The following is a 20,556-nucleotide window of genomic DNA, read 5'->3' as shown; positions in this document are numbered from 1 at the left end:
GGCATCGGTGCACCGGCTGACCGGCCGCGCAACGTTACTGTCGTTTTACAAGGACTAAGGCGTGCTAGAACCGGCGCATCATGCACCATAGAGGAGTCAGAGCAAGCAAGCATTGGCGAGGCGACGCATAAGCTCGCCAGCCTAGCAACTGAGCTGAAAGATTGCACGGGCTTCTGGGCAACGCGCGCTTTGTGAATTTGTGATAAGCTTCGTTTGCTAGCTTCATCAGCTGCGAGGATACGGTGGCTGTGGAGTGACGATTCGTATGCTTCTGATGGCTAGTCACTGTCGTCCGGGCATGTGCTTGGAGATGAATGCATCTTCTGTTCTGCCCTGATCAACCACAACAGCAACAGCAAGCACGTGTACCCTGCAATGGCCTACGTATCGGCGCCAACCGTCTGTACAAAGACGACGCCTTCTACGTGCAAACTGTCCTCGAGAGCAATGCTTCAATCGACGTTCGACAACAACCACTGGTCCGTAGAGCACTAGAACCATGTACTTTTCTGGAGAATCCCATACCATTCCCGTGGACGGCAATCGGCAAGCGCAGCTGGCGGTTGGTTGCTCCGTCCGTGGTGGAAAGGAGCCGCCGGCGACGAATCGACCTCGTCACTACGGCATCCCCAGACTGTGTGTGTGAATGTGTGATGGGCAGACACAAGAAGCAGTGTGGTTTTTTTTTTTTTTTGAGGGGAAGAAGCAGTGTGGTGGACCTGGCGCGGCAGCTTCTACTGAGGCCCATGGCCCCAAAAGCCTAGGCAACTTTACGGGCCATTTTGGGCTACCCGTTCGGTCACGACGGCCTGCGCGAGCTGCGCGGTTCAGGAACTTTTGGCCGGCGGAAGGGCTTAACGCCGGCCCAGGCGGCGACAACGGTACACTCCTCCGCACCATACTTTTAAAAAATTATAACTAATTCATATCAACTCGGATGGAGATAAACTTTATATTAAAAGTGTACCCTTGTCGCCGCCTGGGCTGGCGGTAAGGCTCTTCCGCTGGTCCAACCGCCGCCTGGACCGGCGGCAAGGCCCTTCCGCCGGCCCAGCCGGCGACAATAACCTAGTTTTGCAATTTTTTTATTTGACTATATATTTTTGCAAAATGCTAAAATAAAAAAGGTTCGCGGTTCAGAGAGCTAACAGGAGATATTGGTACCACCTCAAATGTTTGACAGGAGCTAGCGCAGCTTATAAGTCAGGAGCTAGCACAGCTTATAAGTCAGCTTATTTCCAATTCTTTTTTTTTACTTTTTACCTTTTTTATCTCCTCTATGTCGCGCATGTTATAATTGTTCCTCCAAACTTATTTCCAATCGCTTGTTTTTTTTTTGTCACTTTTTACCTTTTTTGGGGGGTATCTCCTCTATGTCGTGCATGTTATAATTTTTCCTCCAAACTTATTTCCAATTCTTTTTTTCACCTTTTACCTTTCTTTTGCATCTCCTCTATGCGTGCATGTTATAATTGTTCCTCCAAACTTATTTCCAATCGCTTGTTTTTTTTTGTCACTTTACCTTTTTTGGGGGGTATCTCCTCCATGTCGTGCATGTCATAATTAATTCTTCCTCCAAACTTAATTCCAATCGCTTGTCTATTCATATTTGTAGCTCGATTTTCAAACAACTGAATCCTCATGGATACCGTGTATTAAATTGTGATCCATAACTTAAGCCTACTATGCTTGGCATAAAATGGCTAACTGTAATTTTCATAATGAGAATTTGGAATAAAAATATGTTTAGGACAACTGAATTGATAAAGTTTCTTAGGAAACTTGGCATTCCCATAACTTCATTATACAGCACCCAGTAATTAACAAAAAAAATACTTTGCTTTGGGCGTGAAACATTAGCTCGTTTATAAAAAAAAATACTAGCTCAGTAAAATACAAACATCGTGCAACAGAAAAGTAACTAGTACTAGTTGGATTAGTACAAAGCATGACAAGGTGCCGTCCTGCCAGTACATATATAAAGTGATGCCACCATCCAGTTATCAGGAATTCATTTACAACAAAACGAGCCTGGCAATTACAACTAGCATCAATCGTGCCAGATAACCTCAATCTACTAGCTGAGCAATACCAAGTAAACAGCGGACGACTGAAGAACATCAGAACCAACAAAAACACAAGTCATCCAAACTTACTAGCAGGTTCTAAAAGAGTATGAGTTCACTGCAACATACTTGCTGTTACAATGCTCCACAATAACTATAGCATATCATATAGCAAGTCAACCTTCAGCAGTTAACTACTGATGTCAGTTGTAACATAGGTTCATTATATATATAAGGCAAGGCCTGAAACAGAGTCAAATTGTTCTTTCCTGCTCATGGGCTAACAGAAGCAAGATTGGCTACCGCCTGCCAGGTCAAGATATCAGGATGGTGTAGAACAAAAACCAGACCCACACAATTTAGTGCCTAGCACCGGCCATGTGAGCCCACCATACGAGGAGAGTGGGAGAACTGCAGGTTCAAATTGCGTGAATGATGATCCTGTTCGTCAAACTTATAACCTGAAAAGTAAGCAGCATAATTTGTTCAAAGATGCAGACAGACAAGCATAGACCTCATGCAACAAAACTAGCATATTTGCAAATGGTAGACGAGGCAAGTGTGCTAAAAAGAGTAACTATGGCAGGCAATGCAAAAAAACCACAGTAAATTATGCAAACTTAGTTTTAAAGTGGTTAATGAACTACATATAAATATTATGCCACACATATGATTATGGGAGGTCTGCCAAACAGGCCCATAATCATATCCAATTAATCAATTCTTTTTACTTTATGCTCCAAGCATACATAAGAATTGTCAGATATAGCAAGTGCTGTTATAACATATGTTGATGTGCAGATTGCGTACCTATCAGTCCCGAAGCTAACAAGAAAAAAAAAAGGGAAAGGTATGAACAACTAATAGATCCTTGCTCTATCAAACCGCAAAAATGCAAGCTGAAACAAGGTATTCGGAGCAATCAACTACACTAAAATTAATGTGGCTAGAGCCTAGCTGGCTGCACAAACCAATGAAGGGCGGGGGGGGGGGGGGGGGGGGGGGGGGAATCTTTCTTTATCAACCAAGGAACAATGTTTACTATGAACTGCTGGGGATAAAGAAGCACATGAAGAAGTGGGAACTTGATATAACTATTGCTCAGAAAGAGCAGGGAAGGTGTGCGAATAAAAAGATAACAGTAGACATGATAACAGCAGAATTATTGCTTAATACCATTCGACATGTGGCCCTCTTCGACACCACATGTCATCTGACAGAGTAATGCTTCTCAGATTATAATGCTTTCGAATGGTATTAAGTTAGATTTCTTCAAGCAAAGGGCTATTGGGCAAATTTGCTCAGTAACATCACAGATACAGCTAAAAAAGATAGAACATTGTAAATGCAAATGATGTTATATTCACCTTGAAGAGTTCTCATAGCGAGAAAAGCATGTGCAGGAGTGGCAAAATCAACAAAGCATATTAAATGTCTACTAGACCCTTTGTTGACCAGTCTCACTTCGCGGTACCCCATATATTGGCGAAAGATATCTGAGAAAAATAGTCAATGGGCCCAATCACCTCAATAATAAAGGATGAAACGCAGAAAAAAAGGACAGATGGATTGACAGCATATGAATATATAGTATAGTTGACCAGTGGAAAAGGAATGACAAGTCAGAAAAATATCAGAAAGAGAAATCATCAACACACAAGGATACGTGCAACTTCCCGTCTAGTAGTGTTTGTAGGGAGACCGTCAACATAAATGGTGCTTGTTGCATCTTTAGGAAGAGAGGGCATAGACGCACCAAAAGAAGCAAACTGTCATCATTCACCAGTGAATGAAATGTTAAAACACAGCACTTTAACATTTAGTAAAGAGTTGTTACTCTGAATTAAAAAACAAATAAACCCTATACTACCTCATTGTGTAAGTTAGACCCAAAAGATTGTCCCATTGATGCATTGAATATTGCTGTTTCCTGCTGATGGCCCGTCGTATGCTGTCCATAAGGGTTGTCTACAAAATGTTTATAAAAAGCACTAAGTTAGCCTCATGAACATAAAGCAAGTCATAGATGTTAATAAGTCATTCAAGACCATATGAAATATGATAGCCTCAATAAGGGACGGAGCGTTGAGGCCAACATGGGCCAACCCCCTAACCCAACAAAACTCAACTAGAACTAACGCCCACTGTGTTATTTTCTCTGGATTTTGCTCCCTGCAGCAGTCCAATGGCTTCATTGGCTCCAGCTGTAATTCAGGCTAAGCTCTGCCACTGGCTTCAAGTTGTTGTTGTTTGCTCCATTTAAGAAGCAAGCCAAAAGAAATTTAAAAAGAAATCAAGGCAACAGAAAACAACTGTCAAGAAAAAACATCTGAACAGAATCAGGAAAGTGATCTTAGTGCTGATGTGTGTTGGGGTTGTAAAACATCCCAAGAGATTGACAGTCATGTCAATATGAAGAGGAAAAGGGGACAAACTTTATTGGCATGCTTAATGGCTGCAGGAAGTAAGGGCACCAAACAATGTACGGGAGTGCAAAGCCTAAGCCAAACCAACTAGATCTACATAAATACTTTTAGGCTACAGCACACTGTTCTTTTGTGAAATTGGCTGTTTCACACTGAAAACGGACAAATTGGCTGTAGGACACTAGGCGGAAAAAGTTTGGTTCTTTGATGCAGGACACCGCCTAGTGTCCTACACCCAATTTCTCCGTATCCCAGTGTGCACAAGCATATACCACAAAAACAGAGTCCTGTAGCGAAATTTGCCTTAATATTGCACAAAGAAAGTGTGCTAAACAACAGGAGTGCAAACCTTAAGCTAAACTAAGCAGAAATACGTAAACAGGTGGGCCACACAACACGTATCTCCCAACCTTTTCCAACAAATCCAAAAGATATGCTACACAAATCTCAATGCTTAACAAGCTACAAGACCAAGCAGCACAAAAATATCTATATATCTCCTTGCAACTACTTTTCCCAGGATTAATTCAAAGCTTTAGCAGGAAACATAGCCTTGAAGTTACCTACCTGCAATGCTTATGACTTCTGTTCTAGTCCTCTACATGGTTACTACAAAATTGAACCACGCTATAGTAGCACACCTATTAGTGACATGGTTACTACTCAAACAAAAACAATTATCAGGAATAGAATGTTGATCACGAACCGCATTGGTCAACACGCTGGCGCTTGCATGGCAGAGCAGACAATTGCGGCTGTCCCATCATCATCTGGTTGCCCTGTCCCTGTGAATGCTGTTGCAGCAACACCGATGGAGGGCTGAATGGTAGAGGTGCCTGTGCCATCATCACCGACCCCCCCTGTGCAGGCTGTTGCTGCAGCATCGCAGGTGGGGGCCCAAGCGGCAGAGGGGGTTGTGCCATCATCGCTGGATCAGCCTGTGAAAGCTGCTGCATCAATGGCGGAGGGCCGAGTGGCAGAGGTGGAGTTACCATCATGTCTCCTGCTTGAGCTTGCTGCATCTGCATCATGGGCAGAGCGGGAGACTGGGATTGCACCATGCCTTGCGCTTGCTGGTGTGCCGCCATGGCCTGTGCTTGGGCTTGCTGGGACATCGAGGCCATCATCATGCCCATGGACGCCGCTTGAATGGCCATCTGCATACCTTGCTGGGAGCCGGGCACCAGCACAGGCGCGAAATGCTGCTGTTGTGGGGCCACCATTGTTACGCCCTGCGGCGGCGCCATCACGGGAGCACCTTGCGGTGGCGCCGGCGCGCCCTGCTGAGGCGCCAGCCAGAACCCGGGAGGACCCTGCGGGGACCCGGGCGCCGCCACCGCGTGCGCGCCCCCCTGAGGCACCACCGCGAACCCGGGAGCGCCTTGCGGGGACGGCGGGGCCAGCATTGTCGCGCCCTGCTTCGGCGCCGCCGCCGCGGCGAACCCGTAAGCGCCTCGCGGCGACTGCGGCGCGGTCACCGCAGCTTGCTGCTGTGCTGCGGGATCGGCCCCCGGGGCGGCGGCGAGCTGGAGGGAGTTCGGGGCGGCCATCTCTGCTCGGGACCGGAAAGCGTCGCCACTGATGGATCTACACGCCGGAGACGGCTAGGGTTTAGCGGAACGGGGAATGCGGGTGGAGGGCGTCGGCCAGAGCAGGCGCGCATTCTTATAGGAATGCCGTTGCCAGTTTTGGCTCTCGCCCGCGGAGGGGTCGCCGTGGAAGGAAGGTAACGGCGAGGTGGGGCGTGGGCGCGCGGCGGCGGTATGAACTGGAGGAGTCGACACTCGCCAGCCAGCCGGCGTGATGCCGCGCGTGAGCGAGGGAGGAGCTGGGAAACTGCTGACTGCTGAGGTGGAGGTTTTTGCGTGCTGGGCTTTAGTAGATGGGCCCTCTCTCTCTCTCTCTCCGTGGCATTCGCCTGCTCTGGGCCTGAGGCTCATCTAAGGCGAGTAGAAGGGGGGCCAGCAAGCTCGCTGCTGGGCTAGATAGCCTAGATTTGTGTACGCTCGCATGCGGGAATGGCCAACTGCTGGTCCAGTTAAAAGTTGATATGGATGAGAATGTCAGCCCAGCGCAGAATGAAAGTGATCTTCGAAATTGCGCTCCCTAACTTTTGGAACTCCGAAGAGATGGCCAGGGCGGCATGCTACAGTACTGTAAATGACTCACTGAGACGTATCTTGGTCACCATCCACGAACCTTTAGAGTGACAACAGGATCCCTTGACCATCCCAGCTTTTCTCGAATCATACTGTTGCCACTACAAATGCCTGGTTGTTGGGCAGCGACCCGTTACGCTCTCATCATTGGCCGCGATACCCCCTTCCCCTTGAAAATGTTATCACTTATATATCGGTGACATCACGATCCACGAGTGTTATCACTTAGACGAACCAAAGCGCCGAGCAAACGAAGCCTAGCCTACGAAAGCGAGTCCCGTGAGCTTCCATCAGCCATCAGGTGACCGGCACGGCGGGAGCTCGTGCCACGGCGGCCCGGTTAGGTGCGCGACCGCAGTTGGTGGCCGGTCCTGTACCCTACCTTCTAGCCACCCCGCTGCCCGTCCAGCCTGCACCGGGGCCCTGCTGGCCCCGTCTCGCTCTCGCCACTCTTCACCTTCTCCCCTACCCCGTTTGCCGTTGCTTGCGGCCTTGCGCTCTCGCGGTCGTTGCTGCAGCAGTAAAAAAAAAACGCAGCGAAGTTGATGCGCAGCAAAGCCAGGAAAGGCGCGGCGCGGTAGAAAGAAACAAAGAACGGTCCACGGCGACACACGATCCGAGGCGTCCTCGCCCCTGTCCCGCTGCGAGCCTGCGACGTGCCGATCCCGATTCGCGATTCCCCTCGCCTCCTCACCAACTTGGCCGCCTGGAATCACCGCATGATGGGGAAATGCCTCCCGGCCCCGTGCCCCCTCCACCCGTTTTTTCCCCGTTGGTTTCCGCCTCGAGCCGGGAAGCCGGGGGGGGAGGAGGCGGCAGGAGCCGGCGGTGGTGGGTGTGGTGCCTGCCTTGTACTCCGTACGCCGTGACCGCGACATTCTTTTCTTTTCCCTGACCCTGACCGTCTCCCTTCCCCCTCAAACACCACGCCCCTCGGGTTCCCTATATAGAGCCCGCTCGCCCACCCGCAACCACTCTCCATGACTCCATCCGCCCCTCCCCGCTTGCTCGCGGCCATGGACGGCGTAGTAGACTAGGGGGCCGTAGAGGCGGCGCGGGTGAGAGCGGAGTGCCTCCGCGACACGCTGGGAGGCGGCGGGGATGGGGCTGCTGTCGAACCGGGTCGAGCGGTCGGAGATCAGGCCCGGCGACCACATCTACACCTGGCGGGCCGTCTACGCCTACTCCCACCACGGTACGCTCCTCGACCCCCGCTGAAAATTCCCTGCCCTCACGGAGTCCCAGTAGCGAGTTGCCGCCGGTGGCGCAGATCCGATTGCCCCCACCGGCTCGGCGAAGCGAAACGAGTCGTTCAGCGCTTCAGTGCGCAAGTAAGTCGTTGACTTGACCGGAATTCTGGCCCGCAACGGCTCAATGTGGGCTTCTTTTCGCCGCCGGTGGTATTCCTGACACGGTTGCGCCTTTTGGCTTTCTCGGCGGTAGGATTAATCGTGACTTGAGAGTGGTGTGAAAGTGTGAATGCCTCTGCACTTCGTCTCGAATCGATAATCTTTGAGGTTTTTCTTCTGTTTCGTTCTGCTTTCCGTTGCAGAACTTCTCTGCAAAACCTCTGCTTGAAGCAACCATCGCTTGATTGGCACGATATGTACGTCAAGCATGCCAATTTCTCGTGCTCTCGTCCATTAAAATCTGTGGGAATTTCATGACATCAGTTTGGTGGCAAACTGGCAATGGATGACTGCAACTGATAGTACTTAAGTTGGGGAACAGCCCTAAAAAAAAAGTTGCGGGACAGGCACTCGATGCCATGTTTCTACTCCATCTCATCTCACCGCAGCTGGTCGGGCATGGAAATGAGGCTTAAGCTGAAGCTCCCATACCCTGTCCATAAAACCTTCCAGATGGCTAGGATGCCACATGCTGTGTCCTTTGCTTTCCATGTAGAACAAATGGCACTTGTTGCTGCTCACCTACTTCTAACCAACATGTCTGTCTCTATCTGTGCTCTTTGTTGGCTTTAGTGCGCACTGAGGAGTAGCCTTCTTATTGTTAACTCGAGGTTGCTTGCTGGAACGAAGCACTGTAAGGTTGACCCATACTGTACTGAACTTGATAAGTGACTACTTTAGGCTTAGTTGCTGTAAACTCCTATCACCAAAGTATCCTATGTTAAGCTGTTGAACTATTCAGTCACTTTTACTGAGACCAATGTAACCTCCTTTTTTTTTTACCCTTTACCAGGCTCTGACTGTATTTATTATTTACCACAGTTCTTTTACTTTGCATCACTTTGCTTTCATACAACAGTCTTTGATCTTCATTTACGAAACGTAGATGACACTCTACAGAGTGTCACAATGTGCTATGGGTATAGTGTGTCTCCACAATCAGTGCTTATTGTTGACAGATGCAGTGTTCTATCTAATTAAAGCCGCCCTTTATGGTCAATTGGTCAGGCCTATATCTTGGGAGGACAAGATCTGGGTTCTGCATTTTGCCTGTAAAAGCTGCAGTATATTTGTGGGGGGGAAAAACCCTACTTGGCTCCTTCTCCTGCATCATATATCCTCTCTGACCCTGGATTAATTTGTTAAGGAATAGTTTTTTTTTCATGTTTCAGCAAGTTACTCATTTTTGTAGAGAATTCAACATGCTATTCACAACAGAGCAATATCTCAAGCAATTCAATATCATTAACTACCTTCTGTTTTGAAATTCTTTTCCATTGCTTCTCAACAAATTTTCTTGTGTCATGTTCAGGAATTTATGTTGGAGGAAGCAAGGTGGTCCACTTTACACGAAAAAAAGAAATTGAAAGTTCAGATTCATCAGACTCTGCCTCCAGCCTCATCTCCGAGGTTCCATCAGAGTGCCCAACATTCCCCGATTGTGGATTTCAGCTGCCGAATAGTGGTGTTGTCCTCACTTGCCTAGACTGTTTCCTCCGCAATGGCTCCCTCTACTGCTTTGAGTATGGAGTGCCATCTGCGGTTTTCCTCGCAAAACTTCGTGGGGGAACCTGCACCATTGCGGAATCAGACCCACCAGAGGTTGTTGTCCATCGAGCAATGTACTTGCTTCAAAATGGGTTTGGAAACTATGACATGTTTGAGAAGAACTGTGAGGACTTTGCACTCTACTGCAAGACTGGCCTTCTACCTGTTGAGGAACCTGGCATTGGGACTAGTGGGCAAGCTTCTTCTGCCATTGGTGTGCCATTGGCAGCTCTTCTGTCCACTCCATTTAAGCTTCTAGCTGCCGGTCCACTCGGAATGGCCACTGTCACAGCTGGGATGTACTGTGCTGGTAGATACATTACTGACATAGGAGTAAGGAAGGATGTAGCAAAAGTTGAAGTGGAGAAATTGTCATCACACCCTGGTTTCCACCTTGTTGAAGATGAAGAATCGGTGAACAAGCGATCAGAAAAACCGAAGACGTTGCTCCCTATGAAGAGGAAACGTGAAAGGTGACTGCAAAACGCAGCTTGGGACAATGAACTTCTCTGCCCTTCAATTGGTGCAGAATTGTGGATAATGTGGGATATAATATATGCTCCACTGTAATAAAACTGGTATAGATATGTACCTTCAGAATGTGCCCTACTTTGATTAGGAGCACACCTCATATGATCAATTGAACATCCTTATAAGTTGAATTACCAAATCACTGTATCATCTAATTTTTCTTCTATTATGTTCTGTGATTTTGAATTTTTTTATTATCTAAATTTTCTTCTATTATGTTCTAAATTTTCTTCTATTATGTTCTGTAGTTCTGTCATCCGCTTCAATTCTATACTGATCTTAATTTTTTTTTAAAAAAAATAAGAGTATGGTTTCCAGACTCTGGGAGGCCACGATTTCTGGACTTACTCGAAGGGGCATATTGTCGGCAATGCTGTTTTCAATAGGTATCCTGTATGAGTAGGTCTTTCGTCCATACCTGATGATTGCTGAATGACTGCTTATTCAGATTGTACCAGATGTAAGTCACAGCGGAAACTTCAGTACCTTTTCTGCATGTAACAACAGGGCAAAGATGCTCATTGTTTCCTTTGGAAATCACCTGCATCCGCAGCCTCCCCTTTTACTACATGCCTTTCCCTTTGTGCTCTGTCTTTAATCATTGATCTGGTAGACCCTCTACCTAACCCCTGTGTTTCATTCGTTTTCTCACTGATCTGGATCAAAAGGCTGGCCACATTGTGTACTGAGATCTGGGCATGGATTTGAACCAGAGAAAAGTGCCGGTGCCTGTCTGGACCATTGTTTCAGAGTAACAGAGTAATGGTGCTCAGGAAAATACCTTCTGCCATTGCGGTGTGCTTCCTTGTCAGTTGATCTGTTTGACTCGTATTGTACTCGTGTGTAAGTACCTATGCTTCTGGAAAGCACGTGAGGAGTGCTGTACAGTTTATGTGGATGAGAATGTGATTAGCAATACCCTAGAAGATTATTCCCCTTTTTTTGGATTTCTCATGGTATATTTTTCTTGTAATTTAGACCGGGGAAAGTTACCGGTACTAGCTAACGGTTGCAAGTAGAAAACAATTAGAATGAGTGCAGCAGGTTAACGAATTACAGTTTCCTGCCTAGCACGTGGTGTTGGCGAAGTTGTTTTAGCTCAACATTTTCAGCATGAAAAATTGTGGACTGGCAGAAGGCAGATGGTGTGAATTTGCAGGTCCATAGCGGATAGTCTCTTCACTTCTTCAGTTTTCCTCCCAAGCCCAAATCATAATGTAGCCTACTGGCCTGTGTGAATTCAGAATTTCAGATCGCGGCCTATGTTGCTCACTAACAACATATCAACAATAGGCCTTCTGTGTACCCGTCTGTGCTGCTTCAATCGGCCCAAATGTTTTGGCTAATCACAAATTGGCATAGATGCCTGGAGTATCTAGCTGCTTATTTTATTACAGAAGCTTTTGGATTGCTTGGACACTTTAGGTAGGGACAGAAGAACTTGTTTTTGTTTTTTATTTGGAGGAACTGCATTCTTCTTGTCTATTCAGTATTCACACATTGAGATATTATATGTTTTGGAACTGCAATTATTGTAAGAGACTGGCATCTTGCTCCGTTTTGCAGCTGGTGCTCTATTCTACCCTTTTTATACAGGAAGCCAGCCGTAGAGGTAGCTGAACCGTGCAAGAAAGGAAGAGAGGATTGGGACACGAATGCCATGCCGGATAATTAGTGCTAGCCGTGTCCACTTCATCTGCATGTCTGGCTTCTGGTTCCTGCTCGCAAGGGTCATGAAGCTTATGATCTTTTCACGATGAGAATTGTACTTCGATATTTGTTAGAGGAATGCGATAATCGAAATGTACAAGTGGCAAGTTTGCGCTTCTTCTAAAATAAACATCCTTGCGCTACGGTGTCGATCGGTGCAGACCTTTGTAAAGTTCGAAGTTGACCAGCGCTGATGACAAGAAGCACGTAGTTTTCGTTCGTGCTTTGTCTTCATATATCATTCAGGTGTTGCAGAGAATGGCATGTTGATATTCTGCAACTGTCCTAGTATTACGTCAATTACAGGAAAAATCCAGCCATATAGGTATGCCAAGAAGAATGCATCGCAACAAGAATGCCATGCCGTGGATGTTTCCTGCACTTCTCTGCATCTCCATGGGCGATAAGCATGGCTGGCTTGTCTAGTTGTCTTCAGGTTCGGGGCCTTGTTTAGAAGAGTACGTTGTCTGAAATGCACAGTACAAGTTGCATCGCCGATCATCGCTGAAAAATTTCCTAAGCCAGATTTCCGATTAGTGCTGATAGTTTTTGTTCGCAGGATTCGATCAATGCTTTTTTTTTAATTGCAGATTTAATCGATGCTTTTTTTGAATTACGGATTCGATCAATGCTGATGTCAGGATGCGCGTACCTTTGTGCTTTGTGTTTTGTTATACATATCCGTGCACCATTTTTCATGCTTAGGTTTTCTACTTATCTCGGCGATGCTCAGAAAAAACTACATGCTCGTCCGGAGAACAACAGCATGCATTGTCGTGTCAAAAAGCTCTGTACTGGGTTCTGAGTTCTGACTCGCAAGTCGCGAGTAGAAGATGACGAGAGCGCCCCGCGCGGCTGCGGTTGCTGGCCGGCCAAAAAGCACGGCGCCGGGTTCTCACTTATCCCCCGCATCGCTTCATGCTTGGGATGGGATGAGAGATGGTGACGCCGATAGGTACGCGGGAGGGGTGACCGTGCGGGTTGGCAGCGAGAAGCCTGCCGAGCCGGGCGAGGATTTTGCCTTGCCGCGAGAGCGACACGCCCGGCCCGACCCTTTGTGTCGCCGCCACCCGCCAGCCCCGGCCGAGTACCCCAGGGACGCGAAGCCGAAGACGTCGCGGCCGCCGTCCGGTTCGCTTCGCTGCTACTAGCGACTAGCGCAAGCGGAAATCACGAGCCAGCCGTGGGTGCGCAACCACGGGCGCACCACACGGCGTCACGACACGGCCTACTAGCCCACCCGGTTCGACCCCGATCGGCATCTCACCTGATCCGCCGCGTGCTACACGCACACCTCCTCGTTTGTGTGAGCCTGTCACGTTGCGCTGGCCTCTTTCGGCACGGCACGGGACGCGGCACGCGCCCCAACGGGCACCGGACCCCGATATATATCCCGCCGCCCGGGGGGGCCAGCTGGCAAGCCCCCGCCGCCAGTGCAAGTGCAGGTGCAGCAACACCGAACCTCACGCCACGCGCGGGGCAGAGGCGGCGCCGCACATACATACCCAGAGCACAGATCGATCGATCGATCGGCCCCATGGCGATCGGCGGGGCGGAGGCCGGCAACGGCGGCGGGGGAGGGGCAGGCGGCGGCGCGGTCGGGGACAAGAGGAGCGTGCTGGTGACGGGCGGCGCGGGGTTCATCGGCACGCACACGGTGCTGCGCCTGCTGGAGCGGGGCTACGGCGTCACCGTCGTCGACAACTTCCACAACTCCGTCCCCGAGGCGCTCGACCGGGTCCGCCTCATCGCCGGACCCGCGCTCTCCGCCCGCCTCGACTTCGTCCTCGTGCGTACTCGTGACTCGTCCCTGTCCCTCCCGCGCCGCCGTTTCGCTCGAGCCAAATCGCGCCCCTTCTCGTGATGCTTGCTTTCCCCTTGGCCATATGCGCATGCCTGATTCATTTCTCGACCGTGGCGCGTGTGGGTTTTCAGGGGGATCTGAGGAACATCGATGACCTGGAGAAGGTGTTCGCGGCCAGGAGGTGCTAGATCGATCCATCCCTTCTCTTCCCAATTTCCTCATTTCGAGTCTGTTCGGCGCGCTTGCCAAGAGAAAACGTGCATGCCACTGCCACCCATGCGTTTGTTGCTGCCCTCCGTGTCCCACCAGGTACGACGCCGTCATCCACTTCGCCGGGCTGAAGGCCGTGGGGGAGAGCGTCGCGCACCCGGACATGTACTACGACAACAACCTCGTCGGCACCATCAACCTCTACAAGACCATGAAGAAGCACGGCTGCATGAAGGTAAGTACGTGCTGCATGATCGATCCGCCTCTTTCCTGCACGATCTCTGACGACCCCGCGCGCACGGCGCACGTGCAGATGGTGTTCTCGTCGTCGGCGACCGTGTACGGCTGGCCGGAGGTGATCCCGTGCGTCGAGGACGCCAACCTGCAGGCCGCGAACCCCTACGGCAGGACCAAGGTGAAATTCGCCGTGCCGATCGAAACCGCCAGCCAATCGTGTCGCGTACTGTACTGTGTTTGTGGTTCACGTCCGTTGACAGCGACGCGTAACGGCCGCGACGCTCTCGTCGTTTGCTTTGCTGCTGCAGCTTATCCTGGAGGATATGGCGCGGGACTACCACCGCGCGGACCCGGGGTGGAGCATCGTCCTGCTGCGCTACTTCAACCCCATCGGCGCGCACAGCTCAGGCGAGATCGGCGAGGATCCCAAGGGTGTACCCAACAACCTGCTGCCCTACATCCAGCAGGTCGCCGTCGGCAGGCTCCCCGAGCTCAGCGTCTACGGCCACGATTATCCCACCCGGGACGGCACCGCGGTGCGTGCAACCCTTACCTGACGCTGGCAGATTATCGTGGCGGCATTTGGTTGGAACGCCGAAATGTTTGCATACCGTTTCTGGAGTGAAAGTGATTTTGGCCGTAATTTCTTTTTTTCGATTGGTGTGTTGCAGATCAGGGACTATATACACGTCGTCGACCTGGCCGACGGGCACATCGCAGCGCTGAACAAGCTCTTCGACACTCCTGACATCGGTACCACGCTGCCGTTCCATTTCTGGGCAGCATACGTTCAGCAATAGCATCCAGCTGACCATAGTATCTCGTGTTCATCCCTTGATTTTTCTGGGTAGGTTGTGTGGCCTACAATCTGGGCACAGGGCGCGGCACATCCGTTCTGGAGATGGTGGCGGCGTTCAAGAAGGCGTCCGGCAAGGTTTTATCCGTGCATGGATGGATCATCGTGTCTCTCTAATCCGGTGAAAACGACCCCGAAACTGACGTTTCTGGCTGCGAAACTGCAGGAGATTTCCACCAAGTTCTGCCCCAGGAGGCCGGGTGACGCGACGGAGGTTTACGCGTCCACTGGAGAAGGCTGAAAGGGAGCTTGGATGGAGGTAATTGCTGTGAACAGTGACACCTCTATCTTATCCGCATTTTTTGATAGCGTATTAATAATTGATAACTTTCGTGCTCTAACTTCTTGGTCAAAAATGCAAAGCTGAGAGCTGCTATTCTTGTTGCAGAGCACAGTACGGAATCGAGGACATGTGCAGGGACCAGTGGAACTGGGCCAAGAAGAACCCGTTCGGCTACTGTGGCACTGCCGAAAAGAAGTAGAGTGGATTCATCGGAACTCCGGACTGAAATTGTCCATAGTGTGCCTGCTCGGTTGTGATTTTTTGGTGGCTGCAGATAGTGCTGTAGCGGCTATTTGTCTGGAACCTATCAGTGGAAGATGTAATAAGTACAGAGACCACTCAAATGTGCCTACAAAAGTTTCATACGATGCCTCTTCTTATAAGATTACTAGAGAGATTGCTTATCGTATTTGGATAGTGCTAAAGCATAAGCTCTCGGGTTGTGGAAAGCAATAGCCATATATACTTTGTGACGTGTCGGCGGGTGCTGCCGTGCTGCTGTGTGATGTTGATATGTTATTGCTTGCTGCCGGCCGGGCGACTTCAGATGGTTGGAGCGCTGGTTTGTCTCTTCTCGCCCCACAGGCTGCGCTTGACAAGTTCCCCTTGCTCTCCCTTTTGGTCCCCGAGGACAATTGCTAATTTCCTGAGCCTGCGCTGCAATGTGTCCGTGCCTGTTACCAAACGTCATAGGCAGATATTTCCTTCCCACTACAAGCTCCCTGGCATCAGTTTTGTCTCTAGTATTTGTGGTGCTACACTTGATGTATGACAAAGCAGCTAGGATTCTTTCATTCTTAGAGTAGAGATGGGCAACCTCCTCTCGGTCTTGTCTACGTGCCATCTATGAACCTATTGTCCTCTCGAATCTGCTCTCGCAGTTACGTGCCCAATAATTTGTTACCCAAGCACATGCGTATTGGTGATGCTATCATCTAAACTCATGCCTGCTCTAACCGATTTGGGGACCATGTCAGGTCACAGTTTTCAGGGATATGCTTAATGAGATATTACCAGTGGTTATTTAAATTGGAAAATGAGACGGGGATCATGGTTTAATTTAGGAATAAGATTACATTTGGTCCCTCAACTCTCTTGCTCGTCTAAACCCCTAACTCTAAAACCGTCTAGTTTTGGCCCCCGAGCCCAATTAAAGCAATTTAGGACCAACGTGGAACAAATTTTAATTACATACGAAATAAAAAAACTCAAACACTTCAAAAAAAATCCAGAGATAATTTTTACCCAATATAATATCACAAGAATAATGTGAACCAAGTTCTACAATCTTCAAATAAAAGATGCGATAAATTTTTAAAATAAACTTGAAGATTTATTAAATTCAAGTAAACAATTCAATAAACCTTCAAAATTATATTTTAAATCTATTGAATCATTTATTTGAAGATCGTAGAACTTCTTTCATGGGCTCTAGTTAATTTTGTGAGATATTTTATACCCCAAATTTCTCCATAATTTTTTCTAGAATTTTTGAAAGTGTTTGAGTATTTTTCTCCTCATTGAAATATTTTCTTTCATCTAAATTAAAAACCACTGCCATGTCAACCCTTAAGCGCTTTGCTGGAACCAGGAAGGGTATTGACGTTCATGGCATCTAAACTAGACAATATTAGAATTAGGGGGAAATTAGATAAATTGGATAGTTGAGGTGCCAAATATTATTCACTTTATGTTAAAAAGACACCATGAGCATCTGCAAGGAGGGAAAGATGTGGAGGAACACCTGCTGAAGCTAGTAACCTTAAAGCACCGCCGTTTTGGTGATGTCTAAAGAGTAGAGATGGTGCTGATTCTCTGTCAGGCCCACAAATCCTTGCCTTTATGCAAGAAAAGGGTACCATCCATCTCATGAAACGCACCCTAGACTTGTAGAGTAACACGGAAGATTAATTCTAAATATGATCGGTGTCATGTACTTTTGTGAAAAAGATAGTGAATGTGTCTCTTTTGTACTAAGTTTTTATCCCTAAAATGATTCCTTTGATTTTACACGTGGTACGTAAAATACTAAGTTTCCATCCCTAAAATGATTCCTTTGATTTTACACGTGGTATATAAAATACTAAGTTTTTATCCCTAAAATGATTCCTTTGATTTTACACGTCGTATATAAAATACTCAACTACTCCTCCATTTTCTCCTACTCCCTAATACTATGAATCTATAAAAATTAAAACGACTTGCAAACGGAGGGAGGACTACATATGAGTTATTGTTTATCAATATCTCCAAATAAAACTTCAGCTGCGTATGATATATTTCTTCACCAGAGGTCTCTACCATTTTTTTTCTCCTGAAGTGCGCTGATTTGCGCGTTGGGTGCACGTCATCCAAAGAACAAAAAATAAATAGCGAAAGAGTAAAATACATTACGGTCCTCAAACTTGTAAGAGTGTGTCATTTAGTTCCATGAACTCTGAAATTACAGTTTTAACTTTGTTCACCACAGGTCCAAAATGTCTTAGTCGGCATCTGTGTTCCTACGTGGCATGCTGACTATGTGCCAGCATGGACTAGTGAGGTGGCTAACATCTTAGGCCCACATGCCAGCGGCCCTGTGCTTCTTTGTTTCTCACCGTGTCTTCTTCCTCGCCACGCCGGGAGAGGGACCGCTGGCGACGACGGGAGGGGAGAGCCTAGCGAGAGGTTGGCTGCCTTATCGGCGGAGAGTAATGGTGCGAACTTGAGGATGGGGCCCCCTCGGCCTCTGATCAGGGCACTGCCTACACGAAGCGGATGCAGGCCTCAACGCAGGCATCGAAGATGAACTAGAGCGCCACGAGAGGAGGTCGAGGGCCTCGCCGCAGAACGAATGGTGCCCGCCAAATTGAGCGTGTGGAAGAGGCAGAACGGAGACGGGACGACGGCTCGCCGGGCGCTTGCGCTTGCAAGGAGTAATTTGGGGATTTTTTTTTTTTGCTTTTCGGGGATGGCGGAAAGGAAGGTGGTCCCAAGGCTACTTGAGTGCCATGTCGCGACAGCCGCCGCCGCCCTTCTCAAGCCCGCACTGGCGTTCGCCGCAGCTGGAGCAACAGCCAGCTCGATGCCTTTGCCGCCGCTTTCATCAGTTCATCCAGGAAGGAGAGAAGCCGGTGAAACAGGCAGCGCATGCTGAGCGAGCACACATTGAACCACTGAGAAGCTAATTTGGAACTCTGGTCAATGATTGATGCGGAATGCTTGCAGGTCAACTAATACCGCCACCATGTCCCCGTCGATCTCCCTTCTTTGCTCATCTTTTTCCAATCCGAGCAGAGCAAGCAAGCAGACAGCAGTCGAGCTTTCTTTCTCCGCTTCTTTTCCGTCGATCGAGGCCTTGTTTAGTTGCCCAACTTTGGGCAACCAAAATTCCTATAGCAACACTGTAGCGTTTCGTTTGTATTTGTGAATTATTGTCCAAATATTGACTAATTAGGCTTAAAAGATTCGTCTCGCAAAGTACAACAAAACTGTGCAATTAGTTTTTGATTTCGTCTACATTTAGTACTCTATGTATGTACCGCAAGTTTGATGTGATGGGAAATCTTCTTTTTGCATAGTGCCAAAGTTGGGATTTTGGAGTGAACTAAACATGGTCCGAGTAGGCAACTCTCGCTTATCCCTAAGCAGCCATCGCTGTTACGCTCTTCTCCATTATGTTTTCTTCTACACGCACAAGCACTAACTAGCTTCTTCCTCTTGTTCCTTCTGTACGAAACCAGCAGTCCAGCAGCTGCAGCTGCTTCCACAGATCTCCCACCTCAACTCCTCCAAACGAGCAAGCAACAAATTCATAGCAGGATGCAGAATTGCAGATCCACCTGCTCCCTCGCCGCGCACTGCAAGTCCCCACATGGGTCGTCCATCCACGTGAAACTGCGCTCCAACGTTGTGGCCAGCACGTCACCAAGCCGTCAGCGGCACCACCGAGCTCCTCGGCGAGGAGCTCGTGCATCCCATCTACGGTAATCGTTATCTCTATTTGGGAGCTTGCAATCTCCTCTCCTCCCCCCTGTCGCCGCTGCTGGTCCCTCCATTGTGGCGAGGAAGAAGACACCGTGGTAAAGAAAGGACGGGGGCCGCTGCCATGTGGGCCTAAGCTCTCAGCTGCCTCATCAGTCCACGTTAGCATGCAGGCAGCATGCCACGTAGACGTATACGGATGACGTCTAAGGCACTTTGGACCTATGGTGGACATTTAAGGATCTGAAACTGCAATTTGGACCGCCGGAGTATTTTCCTCGTAGGAAAAAAACTTATCCCATCCAGCGTCCGTGGCCCGACGTTCTAGTCCCTGGCCCACCTCCGCGCATACCTGAACCTTCCAGAAGGAATGGGCGTGACAAAGCCGCGGAACCTTCGGCCTTCGCGCACTTTCCTCCGCCCCCCACCCCGCTCCCGCCCTACCCCCTACTCCGCCGAGCACCGAGAACCAAATCCTGCGCTATCTCCGGTCCCAGCCGCCCGTGCCACGCCAGAGCCGCATCCGACGGCCCAGCACAGCGCCGCAGCGAGATATCTAGCGGCTGGGCCCACCCCCTGGCTAGCTCCCCTCTCGGGACGAGTGGTTTCTGTCGCGGTCCGGTTCACAAAGTGGGTCGGGTTTTTTCCTCGTGCTGAGCTGCTGCCTTTCCCACCGTCCTCTCTCTTCTCCCCCTCTCGTTTCCGTCCCCTCCTCCCGTTGGGTGCGTTTGGTTGGGAGACAATGTAGAACGGGACGGTCCCGTTCCAGTTTTTCGGGATGGGATGATCCCATTTCTTGTTTGGTTGAATGGGATGGGATGATCCTATTTTTTGTTTGGTTGGAGAGATCGCTATAGACGGGACAAGCACCGTTTTCTTCTCCTGTTAACACCGTTCGTGGGACCCACCTGTCATACTAACAGGTATTTTCTTCCTCCACCGGCCGGCCGCGGTGGAGCTCGCGCCCGCCGGCCGCCGGCCGCGCCCGCTCGCCGGCGCCCGCCCGCGCCCGCCGGCCGCGCCCGCTCGCCCGCCGGCCGCCGCCCGCGCCCGCTCGCCAGCCGCCGCTCGCGCCCGCTCGCCCGCCGGCCACCGCCCGCGCCCGCCCGCGCCCGCTCGCCCGCCGGCCGCGCCCGCCCGCCTGGACGGACCGCGCGTGACGGGGGCGAAGTGGGATGCCCCCGTCCGCTCGTTTTGGTGGGACGGGGGGCTCCCGCTCGCCCGCCGGCCGTTGCCCGCGCCCGCCGGCGCTCGCCTGCCTGTCCTCGCGCCAGCCGGGGGACGGAGCTCGCCCGCGCCCGCCCGCGTGGACAGACGGCGCGTGACGGGGGCGAATCGGGATGCCCACATCGAA

The 20,556-nt window shown here is 49.8% G+C and overlaps 3 protein-coding genes across 3 annotated transcripts; 2 read left to right on the top strand and 1 right to left on the bottom strand.

Moving 5' to 3' along the window:
- Positions 1-1,931: 1,931 nt before the first annotated feature.
- Positions 1,932-6,326, bottom strand: LOC101754146 (basic salivary proline-rich protein 2). Its single transcript, XM_004957362.3, has 5 exons — positions 5,199-6,326; positions 3,937-4,034; positions 3,733-3,835; positions 3,434-3,562; positions 1,932-2,527 (listed from the first exon to the last, which is right to left on the bottom strand). Exons 1-5 carry the CDS (start codon positions 6,040-6,042, stop codon positions 2,433-2,435), a joined length of 1,269 nt encoding a protein of 422 aa, XP_004957419.1. The 5' UTR covers positions 6,043-6,326; the 3' UTR covers positions 1,932-2,432.
- Positions 6,327-7,455: 1,129 nt separating this feature from the next.
- On the top strand, positions 7,456-10,308 carry LOC105913882. Its single transcript, XM_012843959.3, has 2 exons — positions 7,456-7,846; positions 9,373-10,308. The coding sequence occupies exons 1-2, from the start codon at positions 7,753-7,755 to the stop codon at positions 10,083-10,085; spliced, it is 807 nt and encodes a 268-aa protein (XP_012699413.1). The 5' UTR covers positions 7,456-7,752; the 3' UTR covers positions 10,086-10,308.
- A 2,948-nt stretch (positions 10,309-13,256) lies between these two features.
- Positions 13,257-15,692, top strand: LOC101754535 (bifunctional UDP-glucose 4-epimerase and UDP-xylose 4-epimerase 1-like). Its single transcript, XM_012843958.3, is given in 10 exon segments — positions 13,257-13,638; positions 13,785-13,834; positions 13,963-14,098; positions 14,177-14,278; positions 14,409-14,636; positions 14,772-14,853; positions 14,952-15,034; positions 15,123-15,185; positions 15,187-15,215; positions 15,345-15,692. Coding segments are annotated over 10 exon segments (1,119 nt in total). The 5' UTR covers positions 13,257-13,386; the 3' UTR covers positions 15,439-15,692.
- Positions 15,693-20,556: the final 4,864 nt, after the last annotated feature.

This window comes from Setaria italica, chromosome II (genome assembly GCF_000263155.2).
Source record: "Setaria italica strain Yugu1 chromosome II, Setaria_italica_v2.0, whole genome shotgun sequence".
In the NCBI taxonomy this organism is placed as follows: domain Eukaryota; kingdom Viridiplantae; phylum Streptophyta; class Magnoliopsida; order Poales; family Poaceae; genus Setaria; species Setaria italica.
Note: the sequence above shows the minus strand (reverse complement) of the source record. Positions and strands in the feature narration are given on the sequence as shown.

Excerpts from the sequence above, each read along its gene's own strand:
- LOC105913882 (XM_012843959.3), top strand. The coding sequence starts at position 7,753 with ATGGGGCTGCTGTCGAACCGGGTCGAGCGGTCGGAGATCAGGCCCGGC. Across the intron at positions 7,847-9,372 it reads CTACGCCTACTCCCACCACG|GAATTTATGTTGGAGGAAGC; the intron begins GTACGCTCCTCG and ends TGTCATGTTCAG.
- LOC101754146 (XM_004957362.3), bottom strand. The coding sequence starts at position 6,042 with ATGGCCGCCCCGAACTCCCTCCAGCTCGCCGCCGCCCCGGGGGCCGAT. Across the intron at positions 3,836-3,936 it reads GGTCTAACTTACACAATGAG|TTTGCTTCTTTTGGTGCGTC; the intron begins GTAGTATAGGGT and ends GAATGATGACAG. Across the intron at positions 2,528-3,433 it reads CGCTATGAGAACTCTTCAAG|GTTATAAGTTTGACGAACAG; the intron begins GTGAATATAACA and ends CTTACTTTTCAG.